Genomic DNA, 26,811 nt, shown 5'->3' with positions numbered 1-26,811 from the left:
GTCTTTGTCAACCTCAATCCCAAATAACCTTGTAGCCGTATTCTTACTAACATTGTCCTTTTCCAATGGTGGATACTGACAAAAAGTATTCATTACGCGCTTCCCCCTCTGTCCTCAGATTCCAAACACAACTTCCCACTACTATCTTTGATTGGCCCTAATCTTACTCTAGTCATTCTTTTATTCCTGATATACCTATAGAAGGCTTTAGGGTTTTCCTTGATCCTACCTGCCAATAATTTCCCATGTTCTATGGAAGGGCACAATGTGTCGGCACAAACTTGGAGGGCCGATGGGTCAACTTCTATGCTGCATTGTTCTTTGTTCTGCTTTGAATGACTGCCAAATCTTTCTTTTGTTGAGATAGCAAGGTAATTTGGGTTGGAAGATTGGGACAGGCAGATAGAAAATCGGAAAACTGCCCGAGAGGGAACCACAATGAAAAACTCCCTCAGTCAGTTTGGGATTGTCACTGAAGCAGCCTGAATTTTGGCAGCAAAATCTGGGCAAAGATACTTTGTTGTTATTGTCAAGAACACTTCTGCAGTATGCATCAAACACGAGGGTCTGAGGAACAGTCACTCAATTAGAAAAGTTAACTCTGATTTCTCTCCACAGATGCTGCTGGACCTGCTGAGCTTTTCCAGCAACTTCTGTTTTTGTTTCTGATTTACACCATCTGCAGTTCTTTCGGTTTTTTACAAATAAATCTCCCCTGGACATGGTCAAGTTGTTGCATCAATTAATGCTTTGCTTGTTTTAATAATGGCTTTGAAATGGAACTCTCACACAGGACAGGTGGAATTAGCTTATGTTTCACAAGAATTAACATACTACAGCACATATGTATGATGACTTTATTACCACCCTTCTACATTTAGACCCGCAATTCTGACTTTACTCTTGAGAAGAGTGATCAGGACATGTGCAACAATGGAGAAAAGGAACTTAGCCAGCCTCCTGATTAAAGTACTGGGAATTATCATTAATACAGTGAGTCACCATGTTACTGAGCAATGATAACAGCACTTACCACCCAAAGTAACAAGCATTTCCAAGAACAAAAGCAGAAAAGTGATAAATGCTGCATTGGCCTTGGTAGCACCCGCAGGCATAGGCACAGCTGTATGACGCATAAAATCATTTAAAGTGCAATTCTTTGTTCATTTTACCTAGTATGCAGTTTCAGAGATTTAGTCGATAATTAATTTTGCATATACATATAATATATACCTCATTTTGTTATTAACAACAGTATATATTGCACTTGAACACAGCAGTATATGTTTGACACATAATTGATTATATTTAGCAACTTACAAATCCGAACGACCTGGGCAATATGTGACTCATGAATACCTGTAATGAGATATACTATCCATGTATATACTTGCAACTATGATTATATTAAAAATCTGAGTGCACTGCGGTGTCACAATTAGCAGGAGTGATTATAATTGACAGGTTCACATTGACACTTCCATTATAAGTGTGGATTATAGAATTTGTAATGGAACTATGAATTAGGAATAAGAGTATATGACTTCCAAAAGGCAATAGAGTTTTGTGCCTCCTCATCTGTAATTCCTACTTTCTAACCCACTGGGGATTGCACAGAGTCTCAACACTGCATGTCCAATGTCATACAACATTGACTGGTAAAGAAACTCTAAATATAACCATTTAGAATTGATATCATTTACAATTTCACCCTTGTTATTTATAAACCAGCAAATTCTTGCAGATCCAATTGACAAATAATAATACTTTACACTTGGATCGAGCTCTTCAAGATCTCAACTTTTGTCATGTAGCCAGTTTTATGTTATATTTGTGCTATAATTTTAGGCAAGAATTATCCTTATAGGAACAATTCATGATAAATATTAAAAAGGGATAGGAAAAGAACAGGCAGAGTGAGGTCAGGGTGGCTGACCTGTGATGTGAAGCAAGTTGCAGTATTGAATGCAGGACTATCTTGTCCCTCTTTCATGCTAACATTTCTGACTTTACCATCAGATAATGTCACTGACTCTGCAGATGGGTCTAATGCATAGAAAAGTACTCAAATAATATTTTATGCTGTTTCTGGTTCATTAAATATGATCTGTACCAGCAAACTATTTACAGAGGTAACAGGCAGTGTGGAAACAGCCTTTTCTTAGAAGTGAAGTCATGTGTTACTGCAATGAGATCGATTCGATAGCTGCGAGGGGTGGGGGGATAGGGGTGGGGGGGGAGGTGTTGGTCAGTCGGAGACTTCCTCCAGTCGACAAGCATTGTCAACAATCTAACAATAACAAGAAAAATCAGGGTATTTACTCTCAACTGCTCTCATTAGCAGTTGAAAGTCTCTTCTGTTTGCTTAATCTACCAACATCTGAAAAGGATTTTGTTAGAAGATAATGAAGAGGAAAACTCACCTCCAGGCACACCACCAACTCACCGTGTGTCCAAAGTAAGTGTATGTGTGAAGATTTTTAAAGTTAAGATGGGACTGCAGTTTGAAACAGCAGAACATATTCGCATTTTATGTGAAATGTTGACAAAAGTTTGGAACAAACTGCAAAATCTGGCTTAATGAGAACCGTCATTCTGACCTTTCTTTCCCGACAATCCAAAAGAAGAAGTTACCATTTTAAGAAATTAAGTTGCTGTTTGAAGTAGCTGTCACAGGTTTCATGTGATTTCTGTGAACAGGGCCAGGGCAAAAATGTCACTTGATCACAGCAGCAATAATTGAATTCAGACAATCTCAAACCACAAGCTGAACACCACAGGGGATGAGCTTTCTGAGGAGTGATAATTAAACACTGCCAAATACCACCCAAGGAGACCAGAATGCCAACAACTTAAATGTGTACTTTTTGGTGTTTGGACTCAACAATTTCTAATCATTTTGACCCTTCCTGAAGTGGCTGCAGTACAATTTGGTGATGCCAATGAGACATTTCTCTCTGTGCCACAAGTGTACAGCATTCACAAATGTTGTGCCCAGGATGCAGCATGCCAAGATCATGGCGTAGCAACATGGTTCCAGAGTTAGATACAGTTTGCCCAGCACACCAGTGAGGGATCTTTAAATTCTCACACCATCTGCTTCTGTAACCTTTCTGAGGGAGGCTGTCAAATTAGTGCAAAGTTCTGTTCTGTGCACTTATGTCTACTGGGAACTGGATTGTAAAACTGTCTAAAAGATTCAGTGAAGATCATTAAAAGCCAGAGAAGCTGGCAAAGGAAACTCCCAACCAATGAGGCAGACCTGATTTTAAATCCAGATCTACTGGGGTGAAAGATCAGTGCTGTGACCCATCATTAACACATGGAGTTGAAAGTACATAATTGGTAATTATCTATCAAGGTACTATACTTATTGATAAGTGGTGGTTTCGCAGCAACCATTAATTTGGAAGGACCTGCATGCATAATGATGGTGCAGGCAAGGAACACAAGAGTCCCTTTTCACTCAATGATTTTGATATCAGCTGTCTCCCAGCTCACAGTTGGAAGGGTTGTATTTTAAAACACTCAGTATCAGTTCAATTGGAAAGGACTATACTCTTTCTTTCAGATAACTCCACTGGGATTCTGGCAAGCCATCCTGAAGCACAATTATCTTCTCACTCTTTCTGCATTGATCCACTGGACTTAACATCCATTCGGTCTTTGAACAGCAGCAGGCTGTTGGTGAAGATCCATCAAGTATGATTTCTGTAGCAAGCATTGTAATGCAGCATGTTATTTTATTACTTGTTTTATATAAAGCTAACCCTCCAGAATTTTAACTTAAATATATTCTTAAACTAATGGTTCCAAACAAACAAAAATGTTTAACTTGGTGAGGCTATTTTAGATTAGGATCAGCAGCTTTCTTCAAATTGTCTTCCCAATCATAACATGTTCATGCAGACCAACTGAAATGGAGGACAGTGGTATTATTCAACAATTAATACAATATCTGCTTTAAAAACAGCCCCCCTCCCCCAGAGCATCATTGTCACCCTTTACACCTAAATGATTCATGTCCAGGTCATTACAGATTCATAAACTGCTGTACAGCAAACTATTCTGCTATTTCCCGTCCAACCCCGGCCAAACCACCCCTGCTTCTCATCAAAACTTCCCACGTCTGTGACTTTGTACTATTTCAGAGAAAACAAAAGGCCACAAATTGGAAATATAAACTGTCTTGAGAGTCATCAAATGCCCAAGTCTTTGACATTGCATCAATCAGGTCAGCAGGAGCTGTTTTTAAGAGTTAAGTCAACAGTGAGTTCAGTAAATTATACCAAAGTCAACAGTTGCCAGGTTCAAAATTAAAGTCTAAACCTTCTCCTGCAATGTAAACTGCAACAGAAATGTTTAATGCAAGGCTTCAGTCAATACTGGGAGTTTCTGTTTGAGAGGCCGGAAACATGCATCTTTGGTTGAGGAAGGCGGGAATGCCGGAAAGAGCTGGCAGATTTCTCAGGATGGGAATCATAACTCTGAACCTTTCGTGAACTGTCTTCTAGAAGCGGCTGCTTTCTCTGCAGCTTGTTGAATGGTAAGGTCTCCAAATGGGATTCGTCCCTGTGTTTGTCGGGTTCACCGTGCTGACTCTCCCTGTGTTTGTCGGGTTCACCGTGCTGACTCTCCCTGTGTTTGTCGGGTTCACCGTGCTGACTCTCCCTGACAAGTGGCTGAGAATTTGTTGGAAATGCTGTCGTCTTACTGCTCAGCAGTGGGGAAGTTAGTGATGGTGGAAGTTCAGCTTTTCTGTTTTGCTGTTCATTTCTCTGTGTTGTTAGGTTGATGCGTACTGGTAGGGGGAGTTGACATTCTGATTCCTTTTGATCTCTTATTGAGAGTTGAACTGGACATTCTCCAATGAAAATCTCTGGGTGAGAGACTGCACCAGCATTCTTTCTGGATTTGGAAAGTTGAGAAGACTTCACTGTTGAAGTCTGAGTCTTGGATTTGACACTCGGATTCTTAGAAGGTATGCACTGTCTAAAAGCGAACCTGGGCCGAAAGTCTTGATTTCTGGATTCTTCTGTAAATACTGAAGTGCTCCGTAAATGGGTCTGCTGCACTGAAACCAGATTATGGCCACGTTCCTTTGGTGCAACATTTGAATTTTGTCTGACCTTCTTCCACCCTGGCTGCTCTTGGGCAGGCCTGTTGTTACAGTCTCCTGTCTTTTGTGGGATCGATTGATAGAAGCTGGGTTTGTCTGAAGATGTCTCTAAGGAAACAGCAGCTTTTGCATTTTGGTTGGTTTGGCAGTAACTCTCACAATTCACACTCTCTGTACACCTACTGGGGTCCTCGATATGGACTGGCTTTGTTACTTTTCCAGTGTCTTGTTCTTTGGAGCTGCATATGTGGTTGGAAGGCTGTAGTACTGGAGGCTGTTGGAAGAAAAGGCATTTTAGAACACATTGATCAGATATTGCTTTTGCAGAGAACAAAATCCCTTGTTACGAGACATGCTGGTTTGCTTTGCGTTTCTGGACACCATGCAGCAGTACAATTGAGGGTCTGAGAGAAGCATATGATACAAACACTGGATGAAACTGGAACAGTCATCCAGCAGGACTTTCATGAAATCTTGAAGCTGGTCACAGAGGAAGGATTTGCAGCCATTGGATTTGGTAACTGCTGAATGATAAGGAAGCACACAGAATGGGTGAAAAAAAAACTTGCCTCTCACATGGTAACATATAAGTCATGCTGTCTGTCTGTAATATCCATTGTAAATTAGCATTGTTAAAAAGATTCAAGAGAAATGAGAATTGAAATTCTTTCTCTTTAGTTGTGTTGTATTTCTCGAACAGCTATCTAGAGAATATGGGTTCAATTACCCAACAGCAACTAAAGAATTTAATATCAGGTTATAAAATATTTTGGAATAATAAAATGTTTATAAAATTAAAACCAAATTTCCATAGCCATGGAGCTGCAGATTGTTGTAAAAACTGACTGAGTTAATCATTAACATCCTTCACCAGATGAAACCTGGTGACCTTATCCATATCTGACATGTATTGACTGCAGTCCCACAATAATGGAGGTTGACTCTTAACTATTCTCTGAAGTGACCAAACAAGTCACTCAGTTGTTTTGAAGCAGGTAATTCACCAACATCTTACTGATAGCAGCGAGGGATAGTTAATAAGTGCCAGCCTTGCCTACCATGCCCATACTGCAAGAATGAAATCGTATTGATAAGCTTGGAGGATCTCCAGTGGCATTGCTCCTGGGAAATCCAAACATTACAATTACTTTAATATTCTGCTCAGATTGCCAAACTGTGTAGTTCAATGTATGTGTTAATGCAATAAGTTTAATTAGTCTGCTATTTAAAGGCCACAAGAGTTAGTTAGTGAAGATGAGCATTCCTCCAAGGTTAATTTGAGGCTAATTGCTTTATATCAGGGAAATCTGTAGATCAGTAGATGCTTGTAAATTCACAGTTTTGGGTTGGGAGAAATTGTATCACTCTCTTTTCATACTTTGATACATTAAGTTAAAATCTTAGCTTAAAATTCTTTTGTAATGTATAAATTGATTTGTGTTCCCAGAAAGGAGTTGCTCAGTGGTTAGCACTGCTGCCTCACAGCGCCAGGGACCTGGGTTCAATTCCAACTTCGGGTGACTGTCTGTGTGGAGTTTGTATTTTCTCCCTGTGTCTATCTGGGTTTTCTCCAGGTGCTCCAGTTTCCTCCCACAGTCCAAAGATGTGCAGATTAGGGTGGGTTGGCCATGCTAAATTGCCTAGAATGTCAAGGGATATGCAGACTAGGTGGATTAGCCATGGGAAGTGCAGGGTTACAGGGATAGGTCTGGGTGCAATGCTCTTCGGAGAGACTTGATGGGCTGAATGGCCTGCTTCCACACTCTAGGGATTCTATGATTCTATGAGTTTTGATTTCTAATCAATTTGGCACAGTGGAACATTTCAGAATCATTTGATATTGTCAGGGAAGAGGAGACATCAGGGCTCAGATTGAACCTTGGAATTATGTTGTGCAACCCAATTCCCTAGGAGAAAGTAAGGACTGCGGATGCTGGAGATAAGAGCTGAAAATGTGTTGCTGGAAAAGCGCAGCAGGTCAGGCAGCATCCAAGGAGCAGGAGAATCGACGTTTTGGGCATAAGCCCTTCTTCAAGCCAATTACTTGATTACATCAACAAAAATGAACAAATTTGTCTGTGATTTCTGACTGAGAATTTAGGTAGGAGTGTAGAAGACTCCAATAATTCTTAGACTATTTCTCTGTAGGCATAACTTACTTCTTCTTAATCGTATCAATGGGAGTTGTTACTTTGTACTTATTAGCCAAAGCAACAATTTCCACAGGACCCATAGTGATGGCCTAGTGATGTCATTGTTAGAGTATTAATACAGAGATCCAGGAAATAGTCTGACGACCCAGGTTTGAGTCCTGCCCTGGAAGCTGGTAGAATTTGAATTCAATAAAAATCTGAATTAAAGAGTCTAATTATGACCATGAAACCATTGTTGATCACCGGAATTTGCTAATCTGGTTCACTAATGTCCTTTAGGGAAGGAAACCTGTCCTTAGCTGGTCTGGTCTACAAGTGACTCCAGAAACACAGCAATGTGGTTGCTCCTTAACTGCCCTCAGGGCATTTAGGAATGGACAATAAATACCTGTCTAGCTAATGATGTCAACGTAAATTAGAAAAAATGTTTTGAGCATTCCATTTGTATTAAAATACTTCATGAAGTGACTTGAATTTATCCAATAAAAACTCCAGTCAAAGACATTTTCTGTTGTGTAGCATTTGCCAAACTACAGAGTGCACTTTCATCTTCATGTTGGAGATGCACCGCTGATCTGACAGCAGCTGTCAAGAGAAGAGAGAGGTTAATGCTTCTGGTCAAAGGCTTGCCCAAACCACACAAAGGGCTAGAGTTGCAACGTTAACCCACTTCCTCTCCTCAGGGCCCACCTGGCAGGTTTGCTGTATATTTCCAGCATTTTGCTGTTTTAACGCAGGGTTCCAGCATTAATAGCTCTCTTTACATTGATTTCTGCTTTTCTATTAACTTGTACTGAAGTTGCTAAGGCAAATCTGTCAAGGGATCCCAGGTCTATGAACATTTGCTTATTTATGACTGAATATTGCATGGTGTTCCTTATTTTGTTGTAACAGACTGAAGAGTGGCTGGGTCAGAGTCCCTGGAATACATGGGTTATTTACTTTGTCTATCAAAGTATGTAAGATGTTTTATAGTTACACTTTAGGCATCACCAACGTCACTAGTATGCTACTAACTAATGAGAGACAAAGTTTGAACAATTTTAATATCAGCACTTTACTGAGGAAATGGTGGATTGAAAATATCACAAAGAAACATTCTGAGAGAGCGGTTAATCAACTTTGGGACCATTTATATTGTTAAAACTGAACTAAAAAGGATTGCTGTCGATCAGTGCAAAATTCCTAAATTAAAATTTTCCAATTTGGCTCTGAGACCAAATTTGACAGGAAGAACCAAACCAGCAGAAGCGTATAAATCCATCAGACAAACTCCGAACATTCTGACAAGCACAGCTGCTGCATAATTCCTCTCCCCACAATCTCTTCCTTTTCCAGGGTCTACCCCCGCCCTTGTGCTGTACATCATCTTCAAGTGTGCGAAATTCAGAATAAATACTCCTGCACATCTTACAGGAGGACACTATTTGCAGTGGCCATTTTTCTCAATACAAAGGGATTTAACACTATCAGCTTTGTACATACAACAGAAGCAAGTGCATCATAGAATCCCTACAGTATGGAAGCAGGCCATTCGGCTCCACGCAGTCTGCAGTGACCCTCTGAATAGCATCGTACCCAGACCCACCCCCTACCCTATCCCTGAAACCCTGCATTTCCCATGGCTAATCCACCCAACCTACACATCCCTAGACACTCTTCACAATCTAGCACTGCTAAATCCACCTAACCTGCACATCTCTGGAGGAAACCAGAGGACCCCGAGGAAACCCATGCAGACACGGGGAGAATGTGCAAACTCCACACAGACAGTTGCCCGAGACGGGAATTGAACCTGGGTCCCTGGCGCTGAGAGGCAGTGGTGCTGACCACTGAGCCACGTTCCTGGAAACGCAAATCAATGTAGCAGAAAGACTGGTGTGGGAGAAGTGGTTTCCAAAATGTAGGGCATCAGCACCAACACTGGGGAAAGTGGGATCTGCACTGGTGGGATGGCTGCACCTAAACTGTGCTGGGATGGTGTTGTTGCAAAACAACTAACTCGTGAAGTAGAGTGGGTTTTAAACTAAATAGTGGGGGCAAGGACCAAATTTGTGCATTTCTGGTGTACAAAGAACAAAAAATATTTACAGCCCAGGAACAGGCCCTACGTGCTCCAAGCCTGAGCCAATCCAAATCCACTGTCTCAACCTATTGCCCAGCTCCTAAGGATCTGTATCCCTCTGCTCCCCACCTACTCATGTATCTGTCCAGATGCACCTTAAATGAATCCACTGTGCCTGCCTCTACTACCTCTGCTGGCAATGCGTTCCAAACGCCCACCACCTTCTGCGTGAAGTACTTTCCGCTTGTATTCCCCTTAAACTGATCTCTTCTCACCTTGAACGCGTGACCTTTTGTTATTGAATCCCTTATCCTGGGAAAAAGCTTATTATCTCTATCCACGCTATCTATACCCTTCATGATTTTGTAAACCTCAATCAGGTCCCCCCTCAATCTCCTTTTTTCTAATGGAATTATACAATGAATGGAAGAGCCTTGGGAAAAGTTGATGGGCAGAGGGATCTGGGAGTGCAGGTCCATTGTACCTTGGAGTTGTTGCACAGGTGGATAAAGTGGTCAAGAAGGCATATGGTATGCTTGCCTTCATTGGACGCGGTATTGAGTATAAGTGCTGGCAAGTCATGTTAAAATTGTACAAGACATTGGTTTGGCCACATTTAGAATACTGTGTACAGTTCTGGGCGCCATATTACCAAAAGGATGTGGACCCTTTGGAGAGGGGGCAGAGAAGGTTTTTGAGGATGTTGCCTGGTATGGAAGGTGCTAGCTATGAAGAGAGGTTGGGTGGGTTAGGATTGTTTTCATTAGAAAAAAGGAGATCGAGGGGGGATCTGATTGAGGCTTACAAAATCATGAAGGGTATAGACAGGGTGGATAGAGACACGTTTTTCCCAGGGTGAAGGATTCAATAATGAGAGGTCACGCTTTCAAGGTGAGAGGTGGAAAGTTTAAGGGGGATACATGTGGCAAGTACTTCACACAGAGGGTGTTGGTCATTTGGAACGTGTTGCCAGCAGAGGCGGTAGAGACAGACACGGTGGATTCGTCTGGATAGATGCACGAGTAGGTGGGGAGCAGAGGGATACAGATGCTTAGGAATTGACCGACAGGTTTAGACAGTACATTTGGATCAGCTCAGGCTTGGAGGGCCGAAGGGCCTGTTCCTGGGCTGAAAAGTTTCTTTGTTCTTTGTTCTAAAACAATCCTAACCTACTCAATCTTTCTTCATAGCTAGCACCTTCCATTCCAGGCAACATCCTCGTAAACCTTCTCTGCACCCTCTACAAAGCGTCCACATCCTTTTGGTAATGTGGCGACCAGAACTGTACACAGCATTCCAAATGCAGCCAAACTAAAGTCATGTACAATTTTAATATGACCTGCCAGCTCTTATACTCAATACCCCGTCCGATGAAGACAAGCATACCATATGCTTTTTTGACCACTCTATCTACTTGTGCAGCCACCTTCAGGGTACAACAGACCTGAACTCCCAGATCTCTCTGCTCATCAACCTTTCCCAAGGCTCTTCCATTTACAGTATAATTCGCTCTAGAATTAGACTTCCCAAAACGCATCACTCACATTTGCCTGGATTGAACTCCATCTGCCACTTCTCCACCCACCCATCCAGTCTATCTATATTCTCCTGTATTCTCTGGCAGTCCCCTATACTTTCTGCTACTCCACCAATCTTTGTGTCATCTGCAAACCTACTGATCAGACCACCACTGCCCTCTTCCAGATCATTTATGTATATCAATTAATGTGAGAAATGATAACCAGACAATGACCAGAAGTGACAGGGAATAGAGATCTAAGAGCAAATCAACAGCAATGACTAGAGATTACAGACACACAAGAATAAAACTTAAGGCCCTGTATTTGAAACCAAATTGAAATAAATAAGTACGATCTACTGGCCATAACTGAGATGTGGCTCCAAGTTGGCTTCGAATAGCATCTAAAATATTGAAGGATATGGGACATTTAGTCCCCAGGTTCTGATGAATTTCATCCTAGGGTCTTAAAAGAAGTGGCCAGTCAAATAGTTGATGTGTTTGTCTTAAACCTGTTGGATTATAAGGTGGTGTTGTGTTATTTCTGACTCTTCTCTTGGAGAAGAGCTGAGAGGTGACCACCTTTGCCAGGAGTTTTAATAACTAAAGGTTACTTCAGTTTAAAAACTATCTCCTGATTAAAATTCTAGACTTCAGCAGAAGCAAAGATTGCTAATTTTTTTACCATGATATGGAAAGAAAGTCTTTCATCTCTACTGTTTGAAAGCGAGCATTGAGAGAGTATGATACCCAGTCAATATGGGAAGATTCCCAATGAATATGGATAAAATGCTTTCACAGTTGGAAGTAACCAGAGAATATCAGATTTAATAGAACTGGCCAAAGTATCAGAGACAACATCCAGAAAATAAGCGTGACATAGTGGGCTGCTGTGACCTGGGATACTGATTCAGAAAGCTGCCTGACGGACAGTGGGGGTAGATTCAATAATCGTCAAAACAGAATTGCATACTTAAAAAAGAAAGAAAATGCAGAGATATGAGGAAAGAGAAAGGAAGCATGTGAAAAGAGCGAGCACGAGCAAAAGGACGAATGGTCTCCTCTTCTGCGGTAACCTTCTCTGATTGCATGGGAAGACCAGACTACCAGTCACTGATCATCACTACACCATCAGTGTCTACAGCTACAATGATCCCTATGCCAAGGCTAAAGTAACCAAATTGCAAAGGCCCATGACCACGTTTTCAGGTAATTCTATTTTTTTGACACATAGACATCCCCAGCTGAATGAGGAAGGTACTGCTTCAGATGTCAATAGGATCACACACTCTAGTACAGCCGACACAATACAGATCACATTGCAAGATCCATATTAATGTTTCCAACTGTTAAAACATTTAACATTTCACTCATCATAAATGAGGCAGCAGAAATTTTCAGTTCACCCACAGACTCCTCCCATACTGCGATCAAAGAATACTGTAACACCTCAAGCAATTGTTCTCCTCAAGTGTTTGATTCATAAATGCAAATGATGTTAGAAATGGTTGTACAGGTAAAACAATGTTTAAAGACATTGTATCAAGTTCTGTGATCCTTTCTCTGAAATTAATGAGCAGACATTGTCAATATCTGTATGACATTCATATTACTGAAGTCTAACAATCTGTTATTATAAGTATTGATTGTGGTGTCTCTACTAACTCAGGCTGCCCATACTCTGGACCCCTCAAAGGGATGCAGAACAAGCATTGCTGTTCCTGGTGATCTGTACAGTTCACAACATTAACTGCAGCTTTATTACCAACAGAAAAGCAAGTTTCCATATCTCTGATTCTCGGTAAATTTGGAAACCTACGATGATGATGACATTAACCTCAGCATGAACTAATGACCACCCTAATGACATCTTGGGTTATTGGTGAATATGATATTTGAGACTTGGGTCAAAATCAGCATTGTTTATCTGCTAACCAAGATTACACCCTTAGTCATTTTAATCAACCTGTTCAGACATGTTCTGAAACACCTCCAAGGCAGGCAGGACGTAAATCTAGACTTTCTAACCTAGATGTAGGGACACTACCACTGTGCCAGAAGTCTCTAGGCTCCACCTTTAAGGCTATCGTTCAGGTAGGTCCTCTAAACAAATGTTAAATAGGCACATCATGAGGACAACTAGGGACTCATTACTGTTTAAGATTTCCCCAGCTTACAGGGGATATACAACACAGAAATAGGCCATTTGGCCCATCCAGTCCACCTGATGTTTGAGAATCTGCTCACCTTTCCTTATCCAAATCTATCTTCAGTAGCCTTTATTCCCTCCTCTCCTCACGTGTTTATCTCATCTCCACTTCCACATTTAGACTATTTACTTCAACCACTTCGTGTGTTAGTAACTTCCACATTCACACTATGACTACACCTTCTCCTGTATTCTTCATTGGATATGTCTACTACATATTGATGGAATAACTCTGCATCAACTCTACCAAAATCTTATATAATTTCAAATAATCCTATTAGATCAATCCTCAGTCTTTTCTCAACAGAAAAGTGACCCAGCCTGTCACTCTTTCCCTGAAACGTGAACCCTTGGATTTCCACTAAGATCTTTGTAAACCGTGTTTGCTGTCTCTTCAGTCTGTTCCCTTTTTATAATGTGACAACTGGAATGCACACAGTACTCAACGTTTCATCTCACCTGTCTAATTAACAGGTTTAGTAAAATTTCTTTAGTTTTCATTTCTAGTGCATTATAATATAGATAGACAGTGCAGGGAAAAAAAACCCACTCATTTTTCAAATGGTTAGTTTTGCTTTATTGATATGACATCTGTGTGAGCTACACTCAAAAATGTAATAATATCGGATACATATAGGAAATCTATTAAATCTCTGAACTGCCCTTCACCAATTCTGTATTACTGGAAAACATCATGAATACTGTTACCCAAGGAGAAAGATTAATAATTCTACAAAGTTCTACAACTGACTTGCCCTGGCAGTGAGCATTCAGCCATAATGACAGGAGAGGTAAACATTCTAGCTGCACTCAGGGATATCCATGAACACTACCTTGGGAGAATCAGTTCATTTATAAACAATTCTGAAGATGCTTCTCATACTTCAAATGTCACATTTCAAATGTCATCCAATAAACTCTGATTGCAAACCCGAATTCCTGTCACTCTCTCATGTAATAAATATCCAGCAGCCTCGCTGGAGGAAGACTTGCACAAGTGGCAAAAGATAAGGAGAGACAAGTCTGTGTAGGGACTGAATGTAAGGTCAGTGGAATAGGACAGTCAGTGTAACGAACATCACAATGCTGTGTATTACATCCAGACCAGTACAGTGGAAAATGGTGCAGGCTTCAACTTTTTAATGGGATGATTAAGAATGGGTTTGGTCACTTGTATTCTGGGCAGCTACATTAATCAGGGAATCCTTTCTCAGTAAACTCAATCGCTTTAACTAGATTATCGCCCTAATCCTTGAAAGTGCTCAGGTCTCTCCCTGAAGGAAAACAGCTTTAACTCGATAATGGACCTGTGACTTGACCTCAATATATGAGTCATCCCTTTATCTTCCATGGCAACATTTCACCATTTTTCTCATTGTTCCCCTGCTTCTGTCCATTCCTGCACACAATCTGCAGGACACAGACCCCAAAGGCACAACTGCCTCTACTCCCTTGGTTGGTCCTTCTTGCAGACAGTGTATCTCTATCTGCACATCCCTCATTATCTCCCTGCTTGTTTTTAAAATATCCTCTGACTGTGCCTTTGTTGGTCACTATCTTTTCCATTCTGCTCACTACCCACCACTGCTTCTCTGTTTTGGATAGCTCCTGGAGGTTTCTCTCTTAAAATTAAAAATTAAAGCTATTGTTGTTATTGAAAAACAAACACTCCCTGACTATTGTACTTAAGTCAAGGATAAACACAAATAACAGGCACTCAGAACAAGTGCTGTAAAATCTTATTGTTTATAAGGAGTTCGTAGCAGCTTAATTTCTCATGATCACACTAGGAACATAAGCCTTTGCTGCTCACAAGCAGATGGTTTAGTGACAACAGCTATTGCAGATGCCAGATTCAGCCTCTTGAGAATTTTTACACTGAAAACAATTTAATGGATAACTGTTTATGGCAGTCTCACTATGGATGTGAGTTCGGACATTCTTAAAGTGGTCATTCTTAAAGTGTTGACCTGATATTCTGAAATACCTGTGTGATGTCTTTATATTTGCATCTCAATTGAGGACTACCAACAGCTGAAAAATTAATCTCAAACACCGACAGTCAATGTCTATACGTTCTGTTTTCGTTTCAGATTTCCCTCAGTTTTTCTTTTTAATACACGACGGTACAACCTGATGCTACCAAAGGCTATGTGTTCAAGCCGAGTCTTTCCCATCGCAGACTGACTCTACTCCTCTTCCTGCTCAGCCTCCTCCCCTATATTCTTCTTGCTCAACTGTTGGGTTCCAGTTGGTGTGATCAGATGGTGTTTCGATGCAGGAATGCCAGCTATTTCAGAAAGATGGTGAAACATGCTTTTTAATGACAATGTTCTCAGTGCCTCTCAGTCTGGGGGGTGCAATAAGTTTGATGGAAACATACTCTTGAAGAATTCCAATTAATACGTTGGAGGATGAAGGTTATAATTGTCACTAGCTTGTTATAACTGTGTCACCTGGTTGGGATAACTGTCTTGAATGGTACTAACTGCTTTGCACAGTATTATATAAGAAAAACCACAATCAACTGTTCAATCCTAATCAGTCAAAACTTACAAAATAAGAAATAAGCCAATAAAACACAGGCTGTTAATTTGTTTAAATTCTGTTATTGTCAATTTGCTCTTTGTGTAAAGTTCACTGCTGTCAGTCTTGGAGATGTCAGAGAGGTCTGCACAGAGGTAGGATCACAGCAGAGACAATGTAAACAAGCATTTACATACTGCAATAAAACCAACAGACAGTTACGCTCCATCCATTCTGAACCCAATCCAGTAAATTAACAGCCTGTTGATCCCCACTGCTCAGTGGTAAGAAGCTCCCTGCATTGAGAAAACGAATCTACTCAGCAAACAGATGTCTGCCTTTTATCAACTGAATTGTGAAGGCTGGAAATAATGTTGTATTAAAAACTATCTAATATCAGATGAGGGTGCTTTAATGGACAAATTACATTTTCAAAGCAACTCTGACCTTATGCTAGTATGCTGACAATATCACCACTCTAAATATGGACAAATGATCAACACTGCGATACCAGAAGCTCAAATATTTTGAAACTTGAACAAGTTTCTTGAAACATACCCTATTCCATGGAATATAACTTAATTTCCATTAAATGCAGATTTTTGCAGCACTGTACTCCCATAAAAGTTAAAGTTGGGTGGTTTTTGAAATCTCTACATATGTCAGGAACTGCTAGATTCCACCTTTAGGTTAGGATGCATATGCATCTCCTTCTGTTTAGTTGGTATTTCTGGTGTAAGAGCAGAGAATGTTACAAATATACACCGCTTAATTCACGTCCAGAAGATGGATTTGTCTTTATGGGTTGGGACTTTTTATTCTGAAGGTTTCTGATTTTGCTATCTGCTGGGTTTTCTGTTTGCTAATTATTGATGGAAAAATTAATGATATGCTATAATAAAAGTGAATATCATTTTTGGGCCTTATCTACACATTACTTCAAATTACCAATTCCCAATTTTAATCTCTGGTAAGGAACAGCAGTTTAGCATTTCTGAACCATTTCTAACTGCTTCTGTAAATCCCTGATGGCTGACTGAGATGTGGAGCATCCATGACCTTGAGAAAATATGGAAGGAAGGAATTGTACTGTTCTCTCCACGTACAGTGTCGATACAGAAACGGTCTCTTTGTTAACTTGTATTTTGGAGCCATCTCAGAAGTTTTGCTCTGGTACCCAATCTGCAAATAAGGATAAATCATTTACAGAGAGTGTTCCCTTTGCCACAAAACCTGCAAAGAATTATGGGAGTGGTGGCGGCGGGGTAAGAGGAACAGTCAAGGTGGGAGGAAGAGACAAGAAATTAGGGGAGAGAAGCTAAAAGCACAACTAAAACAAGCAGTGGTTTTGAAGGAGCTCAGTAATAAAACAAAGGTTAAGGATGAGCACTGGGGAGTGCAGGGGTGTGACTCTGACAGGGAAAAAGGACATAGATCAGTGTGGTTCTGAATGGCCTGCAGATATTGTAGTGAGTATGTTATTTAACAGCAGTGTGGTTAAGTTGTGTAATTCTTTGGGGAAAGCTGCATGCCTTTCTCAAATGCTGTTAAATTTGCATCAGAGGTCGGGTGGTTAAGAAGGCGTTTAGCACGCTTGCCCTCATTGCTCAGACCATTGAGAAGAGGAGTTGGGACGTCATGTTGAGGTCATACAGGATGTTGGTGAGGCCTCTTCTGGAATACTGTGTGCAGTCCTGGTTGCCCTTTATTGGAAAAATACTATTAAATTGGACAGGGTTCAAAAAACATTTACCAGGATGTTGCCAGGAATGTGCAACATCCTGGTTTGTGTTACATAAAAATAGGCTGCACAGGCAGGGACTTACTTCACTGAAGCATTGGAGGTTGGAAAGGTGACCTTATAGAGATCTATAAAATCAGGAGGGGCACGGATCAAGGTGAAGAGCAAGGCTCTTTTCCTTAGGGTGGGTGAGTTCAAAATTAGGGGCATATTTTCAAGCTGAGAGGAGAAAGATTTGAGGAGGACCTGAGGGGCAACTTTTTCACACAGAGGGTGGTTCGTGCATGCAATGAACTACTACAGAAAGTGGTGCATGCAGATACAGTTACAATGTTTTAAAGACATTTGGAGAAGAACATGAATAGGAAAGGTTTGGAGAGATATGGCCAAGTATAAGCTGGTGAGACTAGTTCAGTTTGGGAACCTGGTTGGCGTGGACTGGTTGGAACTGAAGGATCTGTTTCCATTCTGTATGACTCTATGATGCTCCTTTTATACTGGGCTTTGATGATGCATAAACTTGCAAGAAAGAGACGGAAAGCAGTGTGAGCTCTGTTGAGTAAAAGTATTTTTACCACAGGGCCAGAGATAAGGACATCTTCAAGCAGGACATGAAGAACTAACCTGAAATACCTTCTACACCTTTGACATAATGTCTCCAATGAGAAACATAAAAATATCAAACTTTATTCATTATACCACAGGAAGCCAACCTTGTTGCACATTTCAAATTCAATTTTCCTCTGGGGACCAATGAGCAAATTTCAGAAAGAGAAGCGTTGCCACAATAGTAAACATGAATTCCACCAAAACAAATGCAAAAGCAATAAGTTAAACATTTAAATGAGCAATTAATAATATGACCTTAAAATATGGTAAAGCTGAATAATAAAGTCAACTTTTGTCTTTTTGGTTAAGAAACAGCACTAGATAGATACAGAGAGTGAGAGAGAGAGAGAGAGAGATAGACAGCGAGAGATAGAGAGAGAGACTGAGAATGAGATAGAGACAGACAGAGAAAGAGAGACTGACTGTGTGTGTGTGTGTGTGTGTGTGTGTGTGTGTGTGTGTGTGTGTGTGTGTGTGTGTGTGTGTGTGTGTGTGTGTGTGTGTGTGAGAGAGAGAGAGAGAGAGAGAGAGAGAGAGAGAGTGTGAGTGTGTGAGAGAGAGAGAGAGAGACTGAGAGTGAGTGAGAGAGAGACTGAGTGACAGAGAGAGAGAGAGAGAGAGAGAGAGAGAGAGAGACTCTTACCTTGGCAACAACTCCTACCTTGTTATCGCACTTTCTCAATCTCACATCCTGCCCTCTATACCTCCCAGTCCCTCTGCCTCTGAACTCTCTCCCTCCCTCTGTTTTTTCTTTGATTCTCTTTAACTTCAAGAAAATAATCCACAGGGCTTTGCATTCCAAAACTTTACTCACAGTTTTACGTGCTTTTAGTATCTGGAGAGATTTAAATAGAACTTGTTAAAATTTGATTCTCTTTATAAAAATGGAATACAAAAAAAATCAGCAGTGACCTAGCAGCTTATCATTTTCCTCACCACTGTCTCGGCCTGCTGGGCAGGTTCTCTCCACCACATCACTCTCATTGCCTTTCACCCCATGGTGTCACCCTCATCGTGTACCCTTCCTCCCAAAATCATAGTCTCCCTGAAAGCCTCCCATCACCAAATCTGGCTGCAGACTCACTGCTCTGGACCTAGGCCTCAGGCCACCTGTTGCTTCAGGCCTTAAGAATTGGAAACTTGGGCCTCTTGGGGCTCTGGGAATTAATGCTCCTAGAGAATTAGGGCCTCTCGGGGGCCAAGGCCTCTTCCCCCTTGGGGGTCCTCCAATCACTGACAGGCTCTGATAGGCTGATAGGCTCACCATCTACGCACATGGGAGAGAAAGGCCTTCTGATTGGAGGCGCAGCTCTTCACAAAATCTTTCGCTTATCGTTAGCTTTAATTAAAACTGCTGTTTCAAATAAAACATTGATTTTTAAAAAATTAAGACATTTCAAAGCAACAACAAACTTTTATATTACATTTTTTTTCCCCCAGGCCTATTGTCCTGCTCAATGAGGTAATGTAATTGTCAATAATAGGAACTTTAGTAATGAGTTGTGAACTTGTCTCCCAGTTCATTGGGTTCTGGTGGGTTGTTTGTGACTGCAGACCATAGTTCAGGCAACCCTGTATCACATCATCAATGCACTTACAACATAACTTCATTTATGGGCATCTAGAGGCAAGATTTGGATTTTTAAAAAATTAAACTTTATGAATTTTCATTCTACAGAAACCTTGCAGAAGGCCAGAGAGAATATCCCGGGACCTTATTCTGAATTCTCAAATAGGTTAGTCTCCATCTTCATCATTTGGGAGGGTATAAGGGATAGAAAGGCAACCTATAAAAATAACTCCGTGATCACCCTCCCTTTCTATGGAGATTGAAATTCCATGTCAATGATGTTGGGTGACCTTTGCCACTACCTGATCAGTGAAGATGAAAATGGCCCTGAACATCTTTCAGATTCACATTTTGAAATATCTCCAAATCGATAGTTAACAACGTTGTGCATTTATCCTGCTTCTTGTGCTATGGAACTGTTTGCTAAAAAAAGGGTTGAAGACTTCAAATGGATTAGAAAATCAGAGCTGGGAAATTGGAGTATTATATAGTCTCACGCTCGGTACACATTGTATGAGAATATAATGGAAATACATAACTGACTGATAAGATAACAGTTGAGGAAATTAGACATCTTCATAAACATGTGTGGTTCACACTCCTCAACTGAGCAGATGCTAAACAAATGCCTTAATTCACTGCGTGATAATTGATATGATGCACATTAACACATTTTATTTTCAATGTCAATTGCTTCTATTTGAAGTGCTCTATTGTGATGTCTCTACATCCTTTGTAGGCTCAGATTATAGAATGCTCTGATGTAGAACCTGCAGTAGCAGTTTGGAGCACACAGTGAATTTCAGCGAATATATATTGAACGTGTACACACAGATTACAGCCAGCCATTTCATCAAACAGCTCTGAAACAGCCTACAGGTTTGTGCATGCAGGGTTATGTCACACATGCAGCATGCAGTCAGCAGTGATTAGATTGCATTGTACCATACCACACTTTATCATAGAAGTAATGGACAACATCCTCAACTCCTTGCATCAGCCAATGAGAAGGGAGAGACAGAGAAAGACAAGGACATGGGTAGTGACATCACAAATGATGAACCTCATTAATCAAAGCATTGGAAAACATGGCAGTTACCAAAAAAATGCTAACTGACCTTTAACCTGGACAATTTTCACTTTGGAAGCAAAAGTTTCATGAACAGTTTGTATACTATTTATAAAGCATTGTGCAGTATGGTAAACCCTCTGCTGTGTACTATACAGAGATGACAGTACAATGTAATTCTAATATATACCACCTACGGTGTAATGTGCAGTCTGGTATTTTAAGTTCCTCTGTTGTTGTACAGAGGTCACCAATGCACTAGTAATAACTTATTCTACTGAGTATTTTATTGCTTTTTATAGAGGTCTCTTTTATCCCCAAAGTGCAGAGGTCCCTTGAGTATTGTACATTGTTAGTGTATAACACCCTGGACAATGTATTATTGCAAACTGCACAGGTTTCATGTAACTGCAAAATATATCAGTGATTTCACATTATCTGAGAGTTGGATCATGGGGCATCATTTTTACTTCTTGCTGACAGTATTATTCATTAGAACAAAACATAAACGATGAGTTTTCCACCTCCAACTCCTCAATCTGGAGTGATCCAGCATTTCCCTGTCTCACTCGTCTTTACATCAGAGAAGCAATGTTACATCAGTTGAGATTTTTTTTAAAAACCTAGGCTTCATTTGGGAAGGAGTGAGCAGCTGAGTTTTTTGATAAGTGATGTTGTGGGGATTCCTGAGACACAAACAGTGTTGGTGTGATGTTTGCAACTTCACGTTTACTGTCCACTGGATAACTTACTTTCTACAAACCTGCATTGCACTCTCCTCACTGTGCTAATCCTGAAGTCATTTTATTTTGATATCCAGTTGACTCCACTTAAATGAATAAACAAAACTTACAGAATTGACTAACTACAACCTTTTCTCGAATAAAAACATAAGTTGCTGGAAAAGCTCAGCCAGGTATGGCTGCATCTTTGAAGAGAAATTAGAGTTAACGTTTCAGGTCTGGTGACCCTTCCTCATTAGATAACTGGACCCGGAACGCTAATTTTGATTTCTCTGCACAGATGCTGCCAGACCTGCTGAGCTTTTCCAGTAACTTCTGTTTTTGTTTCTGATTTTCAACATCCGCAGTTCTTTCAGTTTTTCATCTTTTTTCTAAGTTACTCACTAACCACAGCCAAGAAATGGCTCAGTCGTCTGCACCATGAATAGTGTTGATGTTGTGTTGAACTAGCTGTGAAATCACGTGCTGTGTCCTGAGGACAGTCCCCATTCCTCACTGACTGGAAGATAAATCCCCAAATCGTTTCCTCTCAATACTTTGCTGTGAAGTCCTATTGAATATACATTTTAAGGCAAGTTGTATGATACAGTCACTTCCTCAAGACTGATCATTTGATGATCAGAAGTTAGAAAATTAAAGAGCAATGGCAATGCGAAAGCAATGTGCAATTTGAGAATCATTCCATTCGGCTGTTCACTCATATAAAACCTTATCAAGTCCCTCAGACATGCCTCTAAGCATTTCATATTTCATGGATCACTTTGATGTGCAATGCAGCCAAATATGGTGGCCATTTTCGTCACAGCAAGCTTCTGAATTGAGAACTTAAGTGAGTAGAAAGTGCAATGAATACTTTACAGCAAGTTTCTAATTAGTGATAGTCTCAACCAACGCAATTTTCTGACAGCAAGGCAATGTTTGAACAAGCTTTGTACTTGTTGAAAGTACAGATTTAAGAACAACTAGATTACATTTGCCATTCCATTCTCCACAGGAAATCTAATTGCAACTCAACTGTCACTAGGTCCAGTCAATGGACTGGAATGCAAAAGTAGAGAGATTGATGATAACGGTGTCGGGGATGTGGAATAACAGGAGTGCTCACTTCACAGCTGCTGATCACTGAAAAAAACAGCATGGCAGAAAAAAAGAACAGGCACCCAGCACAACCAGGTGAGGTACAGCCCACAGTTCTGGCTGCCATATTGTAACAAGGAGCCAGAGAAGGTACAGAATTAATTCACATTATGACACAAGATCTGAGATGATATGTTAATCATGAAGGGTTACAGCTCTTTCCTTCAGCAAAAAGTAGGTATTGAGCAGCGCTCCTCCCACTGAGACCCCATCACAACCTCTTGGTGAAAACTGAGAGGGGGATGGGGACAGAAGACCTGAGAGAGTCTGTGAAAAAAGCCCCTCATTGGCCACTGCTGTTTTGGAATTTGCAGCCTAAATATTTCAGCTCATGATCCCATTTGGAGTTGTGACCTCCACTTTAGGAAACCCTGGCTTCAGGTGACCTAATGTATGTCTTTAAGATTATGGAAGGATTTTTTGCGATACTTATAAAGGTGATGTTTTCTTTTTGGGAGTCAAGAGCTAGAGGCCATAAATATAGTCTCCAGTTTTGGTCAACTGTCACTGATGTGAAACTTATTGGTCTAGTATCAATACTGAGAAACATCAACAGAAAGTGATAGTTAAAAAAAAAAATGTTTTCTTTGGTTTTGCTTTATACTGAGCACTGATGACAAGCCTCAAGTAAACAGAAGGCTAAACTCAGAAGGCTGGAGAAAAATAAAGTCAGAAGCTTTATTTTGTTTCAGATACAAAAGCGATTAATATTTTGTTGGCAATTAAGTGCAGAAGAAATGATCATATTTAGGGCTCAGTAAATGGCCATTCAGCCTAACTGGTCAGTGCCAGTGTTTCTACTCCCCATATATCTCCATGTACCCCATCAGTATGCCCCTCTCTCTCATGGATCTATCATGTTTCACATCAAACACGTCAATGCTATTCACCACAACTGCTCCCTGTGGCAGTGAGCTTCACATTCCCATCACTTTCTAGATAAAGACAACCCTGCTGAATTTCCAAATGGATTAATTTCTAAGGACCTAATCCTAAACTGGACAGACACAACTCCAGTAATGGTATGAGAGATTACTGTTAGCTGGGTGGGAGGGAAGGAGCACTCTGAGCTCTCAGTGTCACGCTCCTCTCCTCTTCTCCTGCTTCAGTGAGGTTGCTCATCATGGAGCCCAGCAAGATAACAGCATAGCATGTGACAATCAAATATTAGAACGCAGCCACAGAAAATACGTTGCTTCAATGAAATAAACCAGGTATTGCATTACCTTCAAGAACTTCCAACTACAATATCATCAAGTTTAAATCCATATGTGGAAAGTGTTGTAAGCAAAGCTGTGAGGCTTGAAACTACAGCTGTCTGAGTAGACAAGGATGCATGTCCTTTGGTGCAAACAGCATTTGTACTACTGGGCTTTCCCCTCTGACCCCCATATCACTTTCATATCACTTACGTCAATCTAACAGGCTGCAGTATAATCATACTTTGTCAGGCAGGGTTGGTTGGTGGCAGACTGCCCAAAATCAGCTTTTTGCTTTTGAAGGAAGTCAAAGCAAGAATGAAATAGACTCACAACACTGCAGAAACTGACCCCTGTCTAACAAAAGGAAGAATAAATACTCCACACAACCAAACCTCCCTCCTTTCTGTACAGGCCCTTCCACATGGTGAATGAAGATGTCATATGAGGCTAACAACCCATCACAACCATACCACCATCTGGGTGTCATGGATCCCCTGAGAACAGTCTCTCCTATTACCTTTAATTGAGTATCTTTCAACTGAGAGAGCAGTGTGTGGATGGAGTGTCAGAATGCTGCTTTCACAGGACCACATATATGTTAAGTGTATAGTCACCTTTGGCCAGATAGTGTCTCGATACTGTGGGACCTCTGACTAAAAACTCCTGTGTCATAAAATAATGCTTTTTTAAATAACTTGTGCTTCCCCTGAAACAGAGGAATGAACACTCATTTAGAAGAGCGACAAAGTTACTGCTTTACTAAAACTAAAGTCACCATTATCCTACTGGGTTGTTGTCTCATTAGAGAGAGATAACTGGTGGTGGTTTAACCTGAGGATCACCACGCCTCAGGTAAAGGGGAGAGATTAAGAAGGAATGATCTTTTGGGTGCCAGTTAGAGGTCAGATGGTAGCACTCTTGCCTCAGAGCCATAACATTGTTGGTTCAAGTTTGACTTTAGAACTTGTTCATAAAAATCAAGGGTGTCATTGTAATGCAATATTGAAGAACTTCTGCACTGATAGAGATGCCATTGTGTGAATGAGACATTAAGTCAAGTTCCCACCTACTCACTCAGATGGATATAATAGATACCATGGCACAATTTGAAGGAAGACCATGGGCCTTATCTCCAGTAACTTGGCCAGATGTCACCCTCTAATCAGTGCCACAAGAATAAAATGCCTGGTTATTATCACAGTGCAGTTTATGCAGGTTTGCTTTGCAGACTTAGCTGCTAAATTTCCAACATCACGACAGCGAACATATATCTGAAGAGTTTCATTGACTGTCAAACCCTTTGAGATGTCCAATGATTGTGAAAAGTGAAATGATGCACTGCAGAAATTCACCAAAGGTCCTTAGATAGAATATTTCAAATCCACGATCTCTACAGTCTCGAAGAATAAGGGCAGTAGATACATGTGAACACTATTGGCAAGTTTCCCCCAAGCTTACTCACCATCCGGACTTGGAAATATATCTGCATTCCTTCAGAGTTACTAGATCGAAAGCCCTGAAAGTCCTCCCTCATGGCATTGAGGGTCTACCGAGAGAAAATGAACTCCAGTGATTCAAGATGTCAGCTCACCACCACCTTCTCAAGGATAACTCGGGATGGGCAATAAATGCTGGCCCAGCCAAAGATGCCCACATCTCGTGAATGAACAAGATGAAAAGTCTGATTTCCGAAGGGCAAAACAACTAGAACTTTTATAAATCAACTGCTAATCTGCAATTAACTAAAGTGTCACAGTAAATCTTGCAGTGTAAAAATCAAAGCCATTATAAAATAACAAGTGAATATGTATTATATATGTGACATTCATTATTTTGCCTAATCATTGCTGTATGGTATACTCCTGCTCCATGTTCCTACGGTACTGATCACCAAAACAAAGAAATTAAGCATCACGGAAGTAAAACTGACTCTAATCTCAATGCATACTTTACACAAATTTTCTGTAAATCCAGATATATTATTAAAAATGGTGTGCACACAGACACTTTCTGGATGCAGTTTCTAATTGTTATTTTATTTTGATCATTGGATTATATCAATATTTAACATTCAAAGTGTCCATGTGAACTTTCAACTGGAAATCCAAGCTGTAAACAGGTAACTAATAAAGCAGGGCGTGGATTCTGGCTTTTGGATAGTGCCATGGAACTCTCTCATTGGTGAGTGACAGTCGATGATGTCATGCACAATCAAAGATGAGAAATGTTTATCTGACCCACTGCAATTCTCTCTCCTCTATCCTAGTGCGATCAATGCAGCATCAAGTGGATTATGAATGTTTTTTTTCTCTGCCCTGTGCCTGTCAAATTGTTCTGAACATCAACAACCTGTTGGGAAAAGGCACTGGCTTTTAATATCTACTTTAAATTGACTTCTCAATTATTTAAAATGAATGTCCTCTATGGTCCTACAGACTTTAAAGCAATGCACAGAGTTTACCTTATCTATTCTATTTAATACTTCATCTACTTCAGTAAATTGTCTTATTAATTCCTTCTTTAGATGATAGAGATTGTTCTTCTCTGATCTTTCCTTGTAGTTCATCCTTTTCATGTTTAGAATGGATCTTGTTTCTTTTCTTCAGCTTTTCCAATGCACTGCACCATTTTATGGCTCGGTCATCAAAACTGAGCAGATTATTCCCGAGTAGACTTCACAAAGCCTGGGGCTATCCTTCATAAATAAAGATTCCAAGGCTCTGATTCTATAGATCAGCTTACAGCATAGTTTTCAAAAGACTTTGTCATCTTGAATAGAAACAAGGTGATGCATCTCTTATTCTTCGCAGGTTTCCTGTCTGGCTTGATGCTACTCATTCCCCAGAATCAGACAATAGCGGGTTCAATCCCTGGCACAGAGGCAGTACAGAATTTAAGCTGCAACTTCCATGCAGTACCGAAGCAGTGCTGCACTGTCAAAGGTGCCACCTTTCAGATCAGATGGTAAAACAAAGCCACATCTGCTCACTGTGCTGTGCATGAAAGATCTTGTGGCGCTATTTGAATAGGAGCATAGGAGTCAATTGCGTTTGGATTCCATCCACTACACGTCCTGGCCAACAATCTATTGTCAAACCTTCATTGTCGCTGGGTCAAAATCCTGGAACTCCCTCCCTAACGGCACTGTG

At 40.6% G+C, this 26,811-nt stretch overlaps 1 protein-coding gene and 1 long non-coding RNA gene across 5 annotated transcripts in view; one reads left to right on the top strand and one right to left on the bottom strand.

The window, feature by feature from the left end:
* Positions 1-2,334: 2,334 nt before the first annotated feature.
* On the top strand, positions 2,335-25,535 carry LOC140484766 (uncharacterized). The gene is made up of 5 exons (XR_011962324.1): positions 2,335-2,458; positions 3,572-3,702; positions 19,620-19,677; positions 22,318-22,496; positions 24,891-25,535. It is a non-coding gene; the product is annotated as an uncharacterized lncRNA (long non-coding RNA).
* ccser2a (coiled-coil serine-rich protein 2a) overlaps positions 3,678-26,811 on the bottom strand; it is a 616,376-nt gene continuing 593,242 nt past the window's right edge. For 2 of the 4 annotated variants that reach the window (XM_072583583.1, XM_072583584.1), the window contains one exon: positions 3,678-5,393. In XM_072583583.1, coding sequence (XP_072439684.1) covers positions 4,380-5,393 — 1,014 coding nt within the window. In that variant the 3' untranslated portion in view covers positions 3,678-4,379. Of the gene's footprint in view, positions 5,394-20,461; positions 20,502-26,811 lie in introns of all 4 variants that reach the window. The other 2 variants (XM_072583585.1, XM_072583586.1) reach the window with 2 other exon arrangements.

The sequence above is a fragment of the Chiloscyllium punctatum genome, chromosome 13 (genome assembly GCF_047496795.1).
Source record: "Chiloscyllium punctatum isolate Juve2018m chromosome 13, sChiPun1.3, whole genome shotgun sequence".
NCBI lineage: Eukaryota > Metazoa > Chordata > Chondrichthyes > Orectolobiformes > Hemiscylliidae > Chiloscyllium > Chiloscyllium punctatum.
This window is presented reverse-complemented; position numbering and strand designations above follow the sequence as displayed.